This window comes from Saccopteryx leptura, chromosome 3 (genome assembly GCF_036850995.1).
Source record: "Saccopteryx leptura isolate mSacLep1 chromosome 3, mSacLep1_pri_phased_curated, whole genome shotgun sequence".
In the NCBI taxonomy this organism is placed as follows: Eukaryota; Metazoa; Chordata; class Mammalia; order Chiroptera; family Emballonuridae; genus Saccopteryx; species Saccopteryx leptura.
The window spans coordinates 86,033,534-86,048,937 of record NC_089505.1 but is presented as its reverse complement, the minus strand read 5'-3'; the positions used below and the strand labels follow the sequence as shown (position 1 = coordinate 86,048,937).

The 15,404-nt window shown below is 58.6% G+C and overlaps 1 protein-coding gene across 1 annotated transcript in view; it reads right to left on the bottom strand.

The window, feature by feature from the left end:
- The window catches only part of AJAP1 (adherens junctions associated protein 1), a 95,487-nt gene that overhangs the window by 35,939 nt on the left and 44,144 nt on the right, over positions 1-15,404 (bottom strand). The window contains exon 2 of the mRNA XM_066374880.1: positions 12,894-13,699. Within this exon, the coding sequence (XP_066230977.1) occupies positions 12,894-13,699 (806 nt within the window). The remainder of the gene's footprint in view (positions 1-12,893; positions 13,700-15,404) is intronic.

The following is a 15,404-nucleotide window of genomic DNA, read 5'->3' as shown; positions in this document are numbered from 1 at the left end:
TACGAGGGGTTAGGTGAGTGAAAGACTGAGCCAACCACATTCTCCTGGGTATCTCCCCCTGACTGCATAACCTGCTTCCCAACCCTGCACTCGGAAATGACCATCCCCAGGGACGTTCAGGCCACGGGCAAGTCCAGACCCACATTTCCCTCGAGTCTCAGCATGAACAGGCATTTTGAAAGCAACGCAGTTTTGTAAAAATAAACCAGGTGACACCCTGAGCCAGGCCTGGGAGGGGGGGGACCTGTGGCCCTCCCGGACTCAACTCTGCAGGGGCAGGAGGGGAATAAAATGGGCGGCCTGCAGCCCGCGGGGCCAGGAGGTCCCACGAAGATGCCAAGGTGAAAATAAGTGTTTTAACAGTTTCTTAATTGTTCACCATGCTCACAGGCCCAGAGAGACCCCAGCGGGCAGAGAAGAGTCCGGAATCCTATTTTAGGTCATCTGCAGGGAATTTGCACAGGATGAGGTCACAGGGAGCCGTTCGGGCCGAGACGTCTGTCTCCGGAAGGAAGGTCCCCGAGGGTCTCCTGGGGTCGGCAGGGAATGAAGGAAGCTGTCTGTTCCAACTCACCGAGAGCTGTCACACGTTACCATGTATGAAGGGACGTCTGGACAAGGAGGGGGCACCCCACTTCACAGGGGAGCTCACTGAGGTCTCCTGGGGAGCGCACTAGCCCCCTCCTGTGCTCCTCCTGTTCAGTTGCTGTGCACCAGGGTCCCCGGGCAGCATGGGGCCCCGGGACGGAGTGACACTCCCTTACAGTGAGTGCCGGCACCCACAAGGCAGTCTGCAGACAGAGTACAATTCTGAGGGGTCCCCTTGAGGAGCCCAGGCTTTGCCACTGGCCCAGGCTGGCCCAGGTGATGCCCCAGCAATAAAAGGTCCTATCGAGATGGCATTTGGGTCCCCTGGATCTGCAGGGCCTCCTCAGTGCGCCTCAACCCTGAGCGTCCCACCACCATCCAGCTGCCTTTTCAGGCTCTCTGGGGACAGGAGGAGGACAGTTAGGGGCTCTCCACTCTGGGGTTTGGCTGAAAGGCTTGTTCTTGTACCCTTAGAGACCCATGGAAATGTGTGACATCGACCCCAGGGGAAGGGACACATCTATCTGCTCACCTTGGAGCCACTCTGCCCAGAGGATATTCCCTGCTGATGACATCCAGAGGGCTCTGTGGGCTCACAAAGACGCCCGGAGACAGGGACAGGCGCCTCTCCCACCCCAACCCCACCCAACCTCCGTCACTGTCATGGTGGAGATCAGAAGGGGGCACCGGGGCCTCTAGGGCAGGGTCTTGGGGGATGGGCAGCAGTGACAGGAACAGTGCTGGTGACAGTGCCTGACAGAGGCCCCTCCAAATGGACGTTGGGGGAAACCCCAGACGCCCAGAGCGGAGGGGGCGGGGGGGAGTCTCCTGGGAGCCTCGTGCGAGCATCTCTGCCTTTGCCCTGGGCAGGCGGAAGCTGGTGGGACTGGCCCCTGTGAGTACCAGCTACCTGCATCGCCACGAGCTCACTCAGGGTGGCCCCTACATGTGACCTGCTAAGCTTTAGGGATACATACCCTAAGGCACCTGCTTCCTCCTCCTTCTCAAGCTGTCCCTGCAACTTAGACTTGAGATGATGCCAAGAGGGGCCCCGTCCCCTGTGCCAACCCTCCCCCACGGCCCCTTAGCCTGCCTGACCTGTCCCAACCTGCGCTGTCCCCTCCCTCAGCTTTATTTAGGCATTGTTGACACACTAAAATGTATGTATTTAAAGTGTGCCACAGCATGCTTTGGTATCCCAACTTTTCCTTAAGCTTTCTTAGGGGCAGTGAGGGCTGCGTCCACCCAGAGCCGGCCACCTTCTGACGGCGTCTGCGTGGATGCCAGCTCTTCTTCACTTGAAAGGAACAGCAACAATCACGTGGTCTCGTGAGCGAGTATGTGCGATCTCCTATTAGTGCATGGACTTGACTCCACGAGGAGACACCCAAGGGGAGAAGCGACACGTTTTCTGCTTTGGGGAAAAAGCAGGTGTGCAGGTGGAGTTTGATCCAGCTGGGCGGCGACAGGAACCGCTCCAGCACCGAGTGTGCGAGGGGCCGGGCCAGCGTCCCGTGTCGCTAGGACTGTCCACACCTCCCTGCGCACTTCAGAGTTGCCCACCTCCAAGCTGCACCTGGCAGGTGCTCCAGCCCGCTCGTCTCTGTGGGGAACAGGGCTGTCCTCATCCAGCAGGGGTGGGTGGGCTCAGGGCCAGAGGACAGCCGTGGCTGTGCTGTCCTCCCTGGGGAGTCGTGTCCACCCTTGGGCTCCGGCTTACAGGCAAGCCCTCTCCCACAGCAGAGAAGGGGGTCCTGCGAGGCTGCTGTTACCTGGGTTTGTGGAAGATGCCACACGCCTTCCAGGAATCGATCTGCATGAACAACACGTCCAGCAGGAAGACACGGTGGCTTGCGTTTCTGCGTTTCTTTGGAATTTGAAAAACGAGATGAGACCTAGAGGAAGTTAAGGGCCTCTCCGTCACCCACAGCCTCACCAGTGTGGGCTAGGGGAGCCGCCCATGCATCCCGGCTTCTGGGATAGCTGCGTGAGCCACTCCGCAAGATTTCCTGTCCAGCGTGTCCAAGTGAGTTCCACCCCGAAGCTGAAGTTAACAAGCAAGGCAAGCTTCACAAGAATCGTCTTCTGAACGCAGCGGCTGGTCGCTCCTCTCCCCTCCCTCCCCCCGGCCGCCTGCTCTCACGGGACATGAAAAAAGCCACGAGTGTTCAAGGGAGAGTTCCAGAAACATCTGTTCTCGTGGGGCAAGAGCTCTTGTGGGGCCCTCTGCTGACGTCACGTCTCCCCAGAGAAGAGAGAGAAGAGCTGCATTTGGTTGGTGATAGGGAAGAGGATCCAAGGGGTACATTTATGGGTTGAACTGTGTCCCCAAAAAGGACGGTCCTAACCCCCAGCCCTCCATATGTGGGAATGTGACCTTGTAGAAATAGGGTCTTTAAAAAAGTGATCAGGTTCAAATGGGGTCATCAGGGAGAACCCTAATCCATTGTGACCGCTGTCCTATGGAAAGAGGAATTTGCACAGAGACAGACGCACACAGAGGGAAGGTGGCCACCAGCAGGCTACAGAGAGAGGCCAGGGGCAGAATGTCCTTGGCCACCCTATGGAGGACCAACCCCGCCTACACCTTGACCTTGGACTTCCAGCCTCCAGAGAAAAGGTCTGCTGTGTAAGCTGCATGGCCTATGGCGACTTGGGCCAACCAATGGAGGTCCCCGTGGCAGGAAGACCCGCCTCCTCCCCTGAGGTTGGACTTCTGTTTGGCTCCAGCTGAGGCTGGGATGACTCATCGGCACCACGTTGGAATGGGGCAACCAGGCAAGTGGACAGGGCAAGTGGGTCATCGTGACCCCGGAGCTCAGAGCCCAGGAGCCCAAACGCAGCTCTCTGTGGGGTCTGAGCATGGAGCGTGTGGACAAGTGGCTTTCTCGCCCCCGTCCCCGCCCCCGCCCCCACCCTGCAGCTGGACCGCCCAAGCATCTGGATTGATGCAGTGACACTACAGGGACACAGACCCTGCTGAGTGTCCCTCCCCGGCTGACTGGAACCCCCCACAAGTACAGGGGGAACTTGTCAGTACCTTAGCCAGAAGCCGGCCGCTTATTCATTCACTGAAGGTGCTATTTACGGGCAGGAAGTCGAGATGGCCAAGTTCATTAATTAATGACCCATCTCTGGGTGTTGATGTATAATTCATTTCAGTGATTTTTCTCCAAGACGCAGAAGAACAGTGAGCCCGGAGCTAGCCAGGGCCGGAAGGGAGGGGCAGGCGCATTGCCCTCAGGGTCCACGGGCCCCTTGAGCAATGCGAGCAATGGGGAGACCGACAGCAGCAGGGTCCTGCAGCCAAGGCTGGGGCTGGTGGACACCCCTGGGGACCCATGTGTTTTGGGCCAGAGACTCAGCGAAACTGGCCCCCCAAAGAGCTGGTGACAGAGAGACGGACAGGAGGGTGGGCGGAGGAGGACCGGGTCCCGGGTCCAAGGTGAAGACAAAAACTGAACAACAGGGGCATGAGGTCCAATTATCTGTGGCCCACAGTGGACGTTTCCAGGGCTTGATGCTGCTGTCCAAACCAGCTGAGGCAAAAAGAATGGTCACGGTGCCTGACAGCCCAGCCGGACCCCTCCGTCACCCATGACCACCAGGTGTTCACTCAGTCTGACAGCCAGCCCCCACTGTTCCCCACACGAAGTCACCCTCTTCTCCCCAGCCTTGGCCCCGCCCCCACCAGCACAGTATGCCACCTCCCCTCCCCCCCATCCTGGGCTGCAAACCGGGCCATCTCCATCCCAGGCTGCCGGTCCTGCGTCACACTGCTCTGCACACACTCCACATGTCCGTCTCTGCTCTAGCGCAGGGCTTCCTGAAGGGGGGAGGGTCCTTCCTATGCTCTCAAGTGACCCCCACAGCCACCTCGGCAACAGCGCTGGGGGGATGCAGGAGGGGCTGAGCGGGGAAGCAGGGAACCGAGCTGAGCAGGACTAGTAACACGGGAACAACGTGGGAAGAGCCATGTCCATCTCAAGGATGGAGTCTGCTCCACACACCCCCCCATGACCTCCAGACCCTCAGAGTGGCATTCTTCACACTGACCAGAAAATGAGTGTCAGCTGGGTGCTGTGCCAGGAGCCAGGGGCAGGGGACGCGGGGCCCGGGGCCAGAGGTTTGTGTTGTCCCTCTGAATTCCCACGCTGGAGCTCAGGCGACATTCTCTGTTACCGCTATGGTGGGTGGCAGGGCGGCCAGACAATTGGCTATCACCTAAGAGAGGCCATGGTACAGGCCAGGCGGCTGGACAGGGCACCCCGAGGCTCCCCAAGGGGAGGGTGTCAAGGACAGGTGGGGTATGGAGGAGGACAGGTGGGGTATGGAGGAGGACAGGTGGGGTATGGAGGAGGAGGCGACACGTCCCCAGCGGAGGGAGGATGCGGGGCCTGGCCGCAGGGAAGCCCTCCTGAGGTCCCCTCCCCTTCCCACCTCCAGGCTGCCAGGTCCTTCGTCACAGAGCTGGACAGGTGCCTCTCTGCCAGGGAGCGAAGGGAGACTTTACGTGCCCTGATAATGACCGAGGGTCCGACGGATAAACCGAGGTGGGGGAGACGAACAGCTGGGGAAGTGACCAGGACGGTAGAGGCTGAGAGCTAACGGCACGTTGAGAAACACCGTCCCTGCCTCCCCTCCCCCGGTCCTGGCTCTGCCCCCATGGCCTCTGCCCCAGGGGAAGGCGGGGCCCCGTCCAGCTGGATCACATCTGTTCTCCATTGAGAAGCAAGCAACCCACACGGTCAAACGGAAAGCTTCAACTTTTGGGATAACGGCCCGAGGCCCTAACCGGTCCTCAGCCACCGGCCGAGACAGCGAAGTTGGCAGGACTGAGGTTGGCCTCGCTCACCGCCTGCTCAACCTTCGGACATGGACTCCCAGCCTCACCTCCATGGCGTGTCAGCCCATCACCGACCAGAGGCTCCCAGGCCCTGCTGAGAACAGGCAGCTGACTGCTGGCCGTGGTCTGGATGCAGGGCTTGGGGTCCACATGCCTGCAATGTCTGCCCTCCTAGTTCTAGGCCTAATTCCTTCAGAGGAGGCTGCTGAGAAGGACAAAACGCATCCCAGCACAGCCATCCTGTCCCCCCCACTCAGCCACACAGCGAGGAGTATTTCACAGGCCACCTGAGTCCATCCGCGCCGCCCCAGCCCACTGTGAGCTCAGCTCTCCCCGGGATTAACACAGTTGAGTCTCAGAATAACCTTGCACGGTAGAAAACATTACCCAGGTCTGCAGGCAAAGAAGCCCCTCCCCCAGCCTCGCCCCGCCCGATGCCATGCGGGCCATCTGGGCCTGGGTCAGGCCTGGGTCAAGACAGGCGCTCTCCTGGCAGGCCTCAGCTTCACGGCCCATGTGCCCCGTCCCTATGCCACCTCAGCAGGGAGGCTTTGAGCCCTGCTGCTCCAGGAAACTTCTGGAAAGGGAACTCGCTCCTCTCTTATTGCTGACCATCAGCTCCTGTAACAGACTGAGAGGTGGAGACTCACTGAACCACACGGAAAGCAAAGCCCCATGGCCCGTCCGACCATATGGCACGTGAGTCACGTGTCTGCCAGGATCTTGGCTGCGCGTCCGGAACCACCGGACGGGGACCACCGGGCAGCGCTGGAGCTTTCTCTTGGAACCCACCGGCTGCCGAGGTGAGGCTGATGCTTCTTCTACCAGGTGTACTTGCCCGGGACCCTTCCGCATTAAGACGCCCGGACTAACTAGGGTGGGAAGGGCTGCACCCAGCTCACGGGGAGGGCCACTTCCCACCCCAGACGGCAGCTCTGGGATCCACCCACAGCCGTCGCCCCACTGGTCCCCGGGATGACAAGAGGCTGAAGCTGGGACGCAGGGAAGGGCGAGGAGGTCCCCAAGGGTTCACCTTGCACAGGTGACGCGTGGGGAAGGCAGGCAGGCCAAGGCCATTTTCCTAGCTATCTGCAGAAGGGAGGCAGGGCCCTGCGTGTTCTTAAATCACGTCGGGGCTGGAGGAGGGGCTCCAGGGTTTGCCCTCCCTGCGTCTGTGCTGAAGGCGGTGAGACCAAGTCCTGGGTCTGCCTGGCTCTCTCTGCCCTCTTGGCGTCTGGACTGACCAGAGCTCTGGCCTCCCCACCCAGCCGTGACCTCCCCCATCCCCCATGCTGACCTCTGGTCCTCAGCACCCCTGCTCACCCTCTCTGTCGGTCGGACTGGGCCGTGGCCCAGATAGGACTGGCTGGACTGACCCCTCCTCCGCCAAGCCATGTTTACAGAATAACAAGGATGCCATAGCCCCATCCATGGCTTTGTGTCATTTTCATCCCAGTTCTCAGCTGCATTTCTCCCTCGTGGAAGCCGGCGTCCTGAACCCATCTCATACCCCCAAACCGACCTCTCACCTCCCTGAAAAGAGGGCGAGGGGCCAGTTTCCCACCCCCTCCTCCACCCGTCGGCTGGCTCAGCTTTTCACGTCAGCGAGGCGTGGACAGAGCGGACGGTTCGCTGCACGAGGGAGCCAGCCGGAGCCTGGTGCTCTCCGACCAGCCCTCTGAACAGAGGCAGATACAAATTTCTAAAAATGATGTTCTGTCTAGTATTCAATCTCCACGCTTGGAATCGTTCATCTGTACACGGAGGAAATTCATAAATCCCATGCCCCGAACGGATGCCCAACGGGCCTGCCATCAATCCAGTACTTGGTGAAGTGTGGGGGGCAGGGTAGGGGGTGTGGGGAAGACATGCTGTGCAGGGCTGTGTCGCTTGCACCCCCCAGCCTGGCACCCTCCCTGGGAGGGGACCCAGTGCCAGGTAGAGAGGGACAGTCCATTTAGGCCTCTTCCTACAGCACTGGAGGACCTGAGAGAGGAAAGGACCGGGGAGTGGAGCCAGGCGGGGCCCAGGGAGAAAGTGCCTTAGGGTAGGCACTGGGGATCTGTAAGAATTAAAGAAGCTTCAGGTCCCTAACTGCTCTTAGAAGGAGAATGAGGCCCCCGGGGGAAACAGAAGCTTAGGAAGCACTAAACATAATAAGTTGGAGCAGGCAGCGTGCGGAAGGGAAATGAGAGAGAGCCAGGATGGAGTCGTCAGGAGAAGCATCTGAGGAGGCTGCTGTAATGAGTCGGGGCTCATTTATCCATTTGCTGTGAACACAGCTTCGCTCAGCAGAAGCAAAGGGGTGCCCTGGGAGGCCGGACAGGCCGGAGAGCTGTGGCAGGCGCCGCAATCCCGCCTGGGGCCAGGAAGGGTCCCCACGGAAACCACGGCCAGCAGGAGGCACTGCCCGCACACGTGGCCCCCGTTCATTCGGAAAGCCCCGGGTGAGACCCTCCCTCCGGGCCAGCCTCGCCACCAACCAAGAGTTGAGGACGCTTCGCAGGACGTCCGCCGCCTGCCTCCTTGCGCGTGGACGCTCTCATCCCAATTAAGCCACTCCAAACTTTTTGAAGTTCATGAGTCATTTGCTTCAAACAGCTTTACATTGAGGACGGCTTTACTTCCCTGGGAGCGAACACCCAGCAAGTTAATTAAAAAGGGGGTTCAGCATCTCAACCACACAGCGGGAGGGACCCTTCTCGCCACCCCCCCACCCCCACCCCATCCCCAAGCCCAGTCCTGGCGCTTAAAAAAAAAGAAGTGTTTCGTCATCACAAGACTTGCTGCCGGTGTTGTTTTTGCTGTCTAAGTCGGGTGGCCACGGGGACAAGAGGAGATGACACTAGCCTGTCCCTCATGCTTCAGAGGGGTGCAACTAAAGGACACCGAAGGCCCCCTGGTGACAAGGACAAAGCAACTTAAGATCACCCTTGGAAATGCACGAGCGAATCCCAGTGTAAAAATTACCGGGCAGGACTGAGATGACATCCGAGCCATCTCATCCTTGAGCAGCTTGGGTGTCACAAGTACGTGATGGATCCTTCACGGAACAAACCCTGAATGACAGTGGAGATCGACAGGGCTTCTGGCCCCTCCTGGGTGGTGCACCTGCCCACAGCTGTGAAGGTGGACAGCTGAGGAAGAGGCCAGATGTGTCTGAGCAGGTGGGAGAGTCTCGGGGCCCAGGTGCCAGCAGGCAGGGTCTAAGAACACCAGGGCCAGGAAACCCGAGCCCAGCGCTCGCAGTACGCCGGACACCCACGGCCCAGGGGACAAAGGAGTAAGGGAAATCAGCTGGCTTGAATTCCCCACCGCTCCTGTTATGAGATTAAAGCCCAGGAAATGACTTTCTATTTTCCTCCCGAGAGACATTGTGATTCCAAACTGAGAACATGATCAGCAAGAGAGCTGTCACAGGACGAGAGCACTTCGTTCTGGGGAGCCCTCCTCCTCTCTCGACCTCAAGTGAACTTCTAACCTGTCTGACACTCGCCCTCTGCCAGCGCCCTGGGAGGCCGCAGCTCAATGCCTTCGAGAACCTGATCTAGGTGATTTTCCATCCCAAGCGGTTCCTCACTAGTGCCATCTATACCTCTGCATGAAACACCAAGGTCAGGGGCGAGGACATGGAACCTTGTCAAGTGACCTCATCATCAGATGACTCCATAACAGAGCAGCAAGTGGAGCAGCAAGCTGACGGCAGCAAATCATCACAAAGATAATAACTGTCATCATCAACACCATTACCACTGTCACCATCATCACCACCATCATCATCACCATGACCATCATCACCATCATCATCATCACCATCACCAGGACCATCATCACCACCATCACCACCATCATCACCATCACCACCATCATTATCACCACCATCATCACCATCATCACCACCATCACCATCACCATCATCATCATCACCATCATCACCACCATCACCATCACCATCATCATCATCACCATCATCACCACCATCACCATCACCATCATCATCATCACCATCATCACCACTATCTCCATCATAATCTGCCCATCACCATCATCACCATCATTACTATCATCCCTATCACCACCATCACCATCATCAGCATCATCGTATCCATCATCATCATCACCACCATTGCCATGACCACCACCATCATCATCACGTTTAGAGCAGTGAACATGTACTGAGATGCTATTATGTGCCAAACACTGAGCCCCTGATACGTACTATCTTGCTTAAATCTTTACAACTCTATGAAGTAGTTAATTCTGTACTTTCCACTAAGACCCAGAGAGGACAAGCGAGTTGCCCAAGTTCACACAGCTAATACAAGGAGATGATGCCAAGAATGTGAAGGCAGGCAGTGGGCCGTAGAGTACACTAAACTAGGAAAGACTCCCAACCACTTTGCTTACTGGGGGATTCTGCGAGGGGCACCCTTTCACAATTCCAACTGGCAGTCCAAGTCCATGTCATGTCAGCTCCTGAGGGATTGCCGAGTGCCCCACATCACCAGACCCCTGCCTGTTCTGTGCCCACCAATGCCTACACTACTGACAGACAGGAGAACGTAACATGCCCCTCTTCAACATTTCTCTACAGAAGCAAAAATAAAACTTACAACTTCCAAAATCTGATTCCAAACATCCCTCTTTGGCCAGCAGAACTGACTTCACGAATTGCTTCTACCACTTCCCAAAACCCGAATCCCAGACTTTGGGGTGCTCCTGGCAGTACATGAGCATCCGTGAGGGTGCTGAGATGAGGAGACTCCCGCGTCCCGGGCACCCTGTGTGCCCTCGATACCTGCAGCAGACCTCTCTGAGTCACTCCTACTGGGTATAAAAACAACTGGCACGTATACGGGGGTTCTTAGGCTCCAGGCTCAACACCATTGTTTTGGCTCATTCATGGAGCCCTCAAAGCAAACACTTGGGAGAAGTGTGTATTTGATTTTTGCCGATGAAGAAAATGTAACCAAGGAGGTGAGAACCCTCCCAGGGTCACACAGCTCCACGCAGCGGAGCCCAGATTCACATGTACCACTAACTGTGCACGCACAGCCCCGGGATCCCCGGACGCCTCCCCGCCAGCTCCCTAGCCACCTGGAATTCTGCCTGAGATGTGTGCATAGCAGTCACGCTCCACAACGAGTGTGGGGCCCAGGTCTCCATCCGATGATTGTCAAGGCAGTGGGGATTCCCGGAGTGCCTGCTTGGCCTCTCAGTGTCCTAGGGTGGGGAGAGCTTGTGCCACTTATGTTGGACCAGCTGGCCTTGGATGGTTCCCCATTTAGAGGAATCATTTCAGCATTTCTTGTCTTTCCTCGCCTGGCCCTGGTGGCTGAGGACCACGGGCTGTCCCTTCACAGCATCCGGACTCACTTCCCAGAATAACATTTCTCTGCGCGAGAACACACGTCTTCCTGTCCCTCACCACCGCCACCCCCCCCCCTTTAAATCTGCTTTGCTAAACAAATTAATGTCACACCAGATTATAGGTCGAAGAACCATACATCTTTTCCAAGAAAATCGTCTGTCGAGCTGGATTACCAACATCCCGGGCACCGCGAATTAATTCGTGCGGCCTTGCGACGCTGTCCCCCGGCATTTAACCTCAGGGGTAACGAATGTAATTCGGAATAAACGAGAGCTTGTTTGCTCGTCTGTGTCTACATCGTACATGATGTGTGCGGAGGAGACAACAGGAACTGCACGAAGCACTCGGTTCCATCACCAGGATGGCTCACGAGTTTTATTGAGGGTGAAACGAATGCTTTGTCAACTGCTCTCAGCACTGGGCTCAGAGACGATGGATTATAGGCCCGTGAAGCCGCAGGCTCCGGATGGGGCCCCCCAGGGTGGGGGTTGGGGTGGGGGCTGTGCTCGGTCGGCCCTGCAGACCCGCTCCTGTGGTGCACCCAAGCTCCCGGCCCGGCCCGGTCCTGTCCTGTCCTCAGCACTGAGAAGAGGGCTGAGTTTCGCTTTCATTGAGACGCTGCTCTCTAGGGAAGAGGAGCTCAGGAGGTGAAGCGCTGCTCTCCCGTCCCAGTGAATGGAGAAAGTAGGCCACGGAACAAAGCCACCCACTCTACGAAAACCTGTCCAACGACTGGCTGAGGTTGGCCAGCTGGCCAGCCGGCCAGGGCGCAGGCACTAGTACAGGGGTCAAGTGCAAAGGAAATCGTGGCAAGTGTGCCGCAGACAGACCCCCAAAGGAGCGATATTCTCCTTCCCCTGGGTTCTGAAGAGGACTGCCCTGGACCTGCGGAGCCCAAACCCTTAGGAAGTGCAGAAGCCAACCGGGGGGTGGAGGGGGCTGCCCGGGGTCCCCCTCCCTCTGTGCTCAAGGCCTGCACATCGTGTGACCTCCTCTCCCCAAGTTAACAAGTACAGCTGCTTGTCGCACGCACAGACCCAACCTATGAACTTGAGTCACAGTGGGGCATGGTCCATGGCCTGTGCAGAGACACAAAGGAAGCTTGAGGCGGGTTGGGACACAGAGTCCCCTCCTCTGACCTTGTCTCCTCCGGTCATGAGGTGGGGCACCTGCTGGTGGGTCTGGTTGGAGGGACAGGCTTGGGCCTGGGAGGTTTCTTTTCTTTTCTTTTCTTTTTATTTTTTTATTGATTTTAATTTATTATGTTTACATAGATTCTAGTGTTGCCCCAAATGCATCCCCCTCCTCTGTCTGGGAGGTTTCTAAGAGCTCCTCCTTTTGCAGCAAGGGGAGGACGGGGTGCAGGCGGAGAAGCAAAAGCAAAGCACACCACAGGAGACAGCACACAGCCAAGGCACGGACACAGCCCTCACACACCCAGGGCAGCGGAGGCAGAGCACCCGGAGCCACTGGTTCCAATCTCCATCCTCCAAACCCCTCCAAGGAAATGACACTCCCCAACCCGAGTCCCTCTTATGAAGCCTCAGCCCACCCAACAGGAAGCCCTTCCTCCCTTCCGGCCTCAGTCTCCCCTTCTGTCTAACGTAATTTCTAACTCCGGGCCTGCCTGGCAAGGTGGCATCCACAGAGCCACAGCCTGGAAGGAACCTGAAGACTACCCACGGTCCTCGACTCGGGGAGATGCGCCCACATCCGGCTCCCGAGCGGACCCTGGGACACGGGGCTCTAACGAGACGGCCCCTCGCACAGCCCAGCGGGCACAGACGCCACGTCCAGGCCTGTACCTCCCACTCGCCAAGGTGGCCGTGGCTCTTCCTTCTCCGCCTCCACGTCATCTGCCAGCAGACACGCGAGGGCAAGTTCATGGACACACAGCGTTTGCCTCTCCAGCGGTCCCACACCCAACCTTTTGGCCTTTGTTTTAGGTTCTGCCACAGGGACTCACCGTCCCACCAAACGTCACCTCACCTGAGCACAGCTCAGCAGTCAGTCCCCTTCTCAGGCCAGACACGCCCCTAGGAAACGCCGCAGCCCAAGCAAACCCCAACCAGAAAAGAGGGGGCCTACCTGAGGTCTCCCCCAGAATCCGCGGGGGTTTGGTGTCTTTGCCACTGCCTTTGCTGGGACCGGTGGAAGGCTCCGTTGTGCTAACCCCAACCGGGATCTTATTCCTGGGGTCCAGGGGCACAGTGACCCCCCGAGTCTGCAGCGTCATGGACGTGGTAGCCATGGTGGTGGTGGTGGTGGTGGCCGTGGCCACCGTCGTCTTCCGCGTCGGGAAGCTGAAGACAGTGGTGGGGCCATTGGGAAACGTGTTGGACCCCAGGGCGTCCTCCTCGCCCGTGGGCCCCCACGCGATGAACTCTGTCTCTGTGGTGGGCCGGCCCCCGCGGAAGTCGAAGCTGTCGAACCCCGCCGCCTGCAGCTGCCTCCTCCCTCTCCTCAGCAGGGCCTGCTGGTCCGAGGCAGCCCCGCCGCTGCCCACCGTGGGGGACGACGAGGAGGAGGTGCCCAGGGAAGGGCCAGATTTGGCAGCAGCTGGGGGTTTGGCAAGCCCCCCTTTGGGCACCAGGACGGCCACCTGGTCCCGGGGTCTCTGCGCCCGTTTGGCACGAGGACTTTGCATCTGCCCGTGACTGCGCTCCATGCGGGCCGGGCGAGGGCTCCACACGGGTGCCGGGATCCGGGCCGGCTGTCCACTCTTAAAACTCCACAAGCGGGGCGGCCGGTGCGACGGGCGGGGTAGCAGCCGGAACTCGGGCCCGGGGCCCAGGGCTTCACACGTAGGCAGGTCCAAGGCGAGCTGAAACATGGCTATCAGTATCCAAGCATGGCTTCCCAGGGGGCAGCCCGGCCAGCGGATGGACATGAAACTGCGTGGGAGAGAGAGAGGAGGGTCAATGCAGCCGGCGCTTGGCGCTGCGGGGGCGTCTCTCCACCCCCGCTGCCCCGCCCACCACCAGGCAGGGAGCATTAATTCTCACTTCAAAGGGGAAACCGAAACCCTTCATTAGTTTACTTCAAAGGCCTATTCAGCATGATCTGTTAATCAGCTTTTTAAAAAGAATAGTCCCGGCCACGCGTGTGCGCACGAGAGCAGCTTCCCAGCCTGCGCCGTCACCGTCACATCGCTCCAAGGAGCCGGCACTGCGCTGGACGGGTGCGTCACCACGGTCCACGGCACAGATGGAAACCGAGTCCCGAGCCCCCAGCTGGCAGCTGAGAGGCTGGCCTCAAAGACCCCACTTGGTTAAAAAACGCCCAGAATGAAACAGGCAGCCAGGACGTGCGGGGAGGGGACGGCAGGGCCGTCCCCGAGGAGGCTTTCCTCCAGGTCACGAAGGCCACCCACCCAAGGCGGAGACCCTCCCCACGCAGCCGCCTCTGCTGGGGTCTGGAGGGACAGGTGGCCACTCTCAGTGCGATGGGCCACTGGACCTCATGTGGCACAAGGCCAGGCACGTGTCGAGCCGCCGCCAGCCTGGCTCTGTGTTTTGCAAACCTGCACCTCCCCCTCGTATCTCAGCCGAACGCACACGCCGTAGAGCAGGCTGCGGCCTCAGATAGCTACACTGGGGAGGCTTCTCATTCTAGGCCTTCTCTGGACTTGGCTCAGGAACATGCGAGCTGCTGGTGACCTACGGGAAGTTCACAGAGGCGCCAGCCCTGCCCGGGTGAGCCATCTGGGACTCCCTCGAAACCCTCCTCTCCACCCCTGAGGTCCTGGAAGCCGGAGAAGGGCGGACCCCACATAGCCTGGCCACCTCTCAGGGTGACATGAGCTTCCAGGTGCGCTCACCGAGTGTCACCTGAAATCCAGAGCTCAGGGACCGCCCCACAGAAGGGTGTGGGGACCCGGCCCACGCACCCTCACCCACCTGCTTAGATAACTGAGAACCGGTTCCAGGTGCCGTTCCAAGTCAGCACACATCACCAGCCTCACCCGGGAGAACTGACAGAACATTAGTGACGGTCGTGGGTGGGGGTGGGTGAGGCCATGTGGGGTGCGTGAAGCCGCCGGCTGGAACAGTTGCTCCGAACTGGCCCGGGGAAGTGGAGTTGGGCAGTTTCCCTTTACAAGGTGCAGCGTGGCTTTAAGAGGAACTGTATCAGTGAGCGAGTGTGAGTCACTGCCTGTGTGTGCACGGGAGCGTGTCTCAGGCTTGCATGTCTGTGTGAGTGTGTGAGACTGGCTTGGTGTATATGTCCGAGTGTGAAACTGAGTGTACGAACGAAGTGGAGTGCATCACTGAGTGTGAATGAGTGGGTGCGTGTGGGTGTCAGCTGCATGTGCGCTAGTAGGAGAGTGTGCCTGTTTGTGTGCGAGTGGCCATGGGTGTGTCCCCCTCACTCCACACTGACCCCGCCCCCCAGGACTGACCCTTCCTCCTGGACACTTAGGCAAGTGCTAGTCCCTGCAGGTCATCTGGAGGTTCAAAGGAAGAAACAAGTTGTATTCAGGAGTGCTAATTACCAAAAAAAAAAAAAAAGACTAATCCCCAAATAATAAGGCCCCAGTTTTGCCATCAGCACAAAAGTGCTTAGCTGCAGAAATTAGGAACCGCTCATTATGCTAAT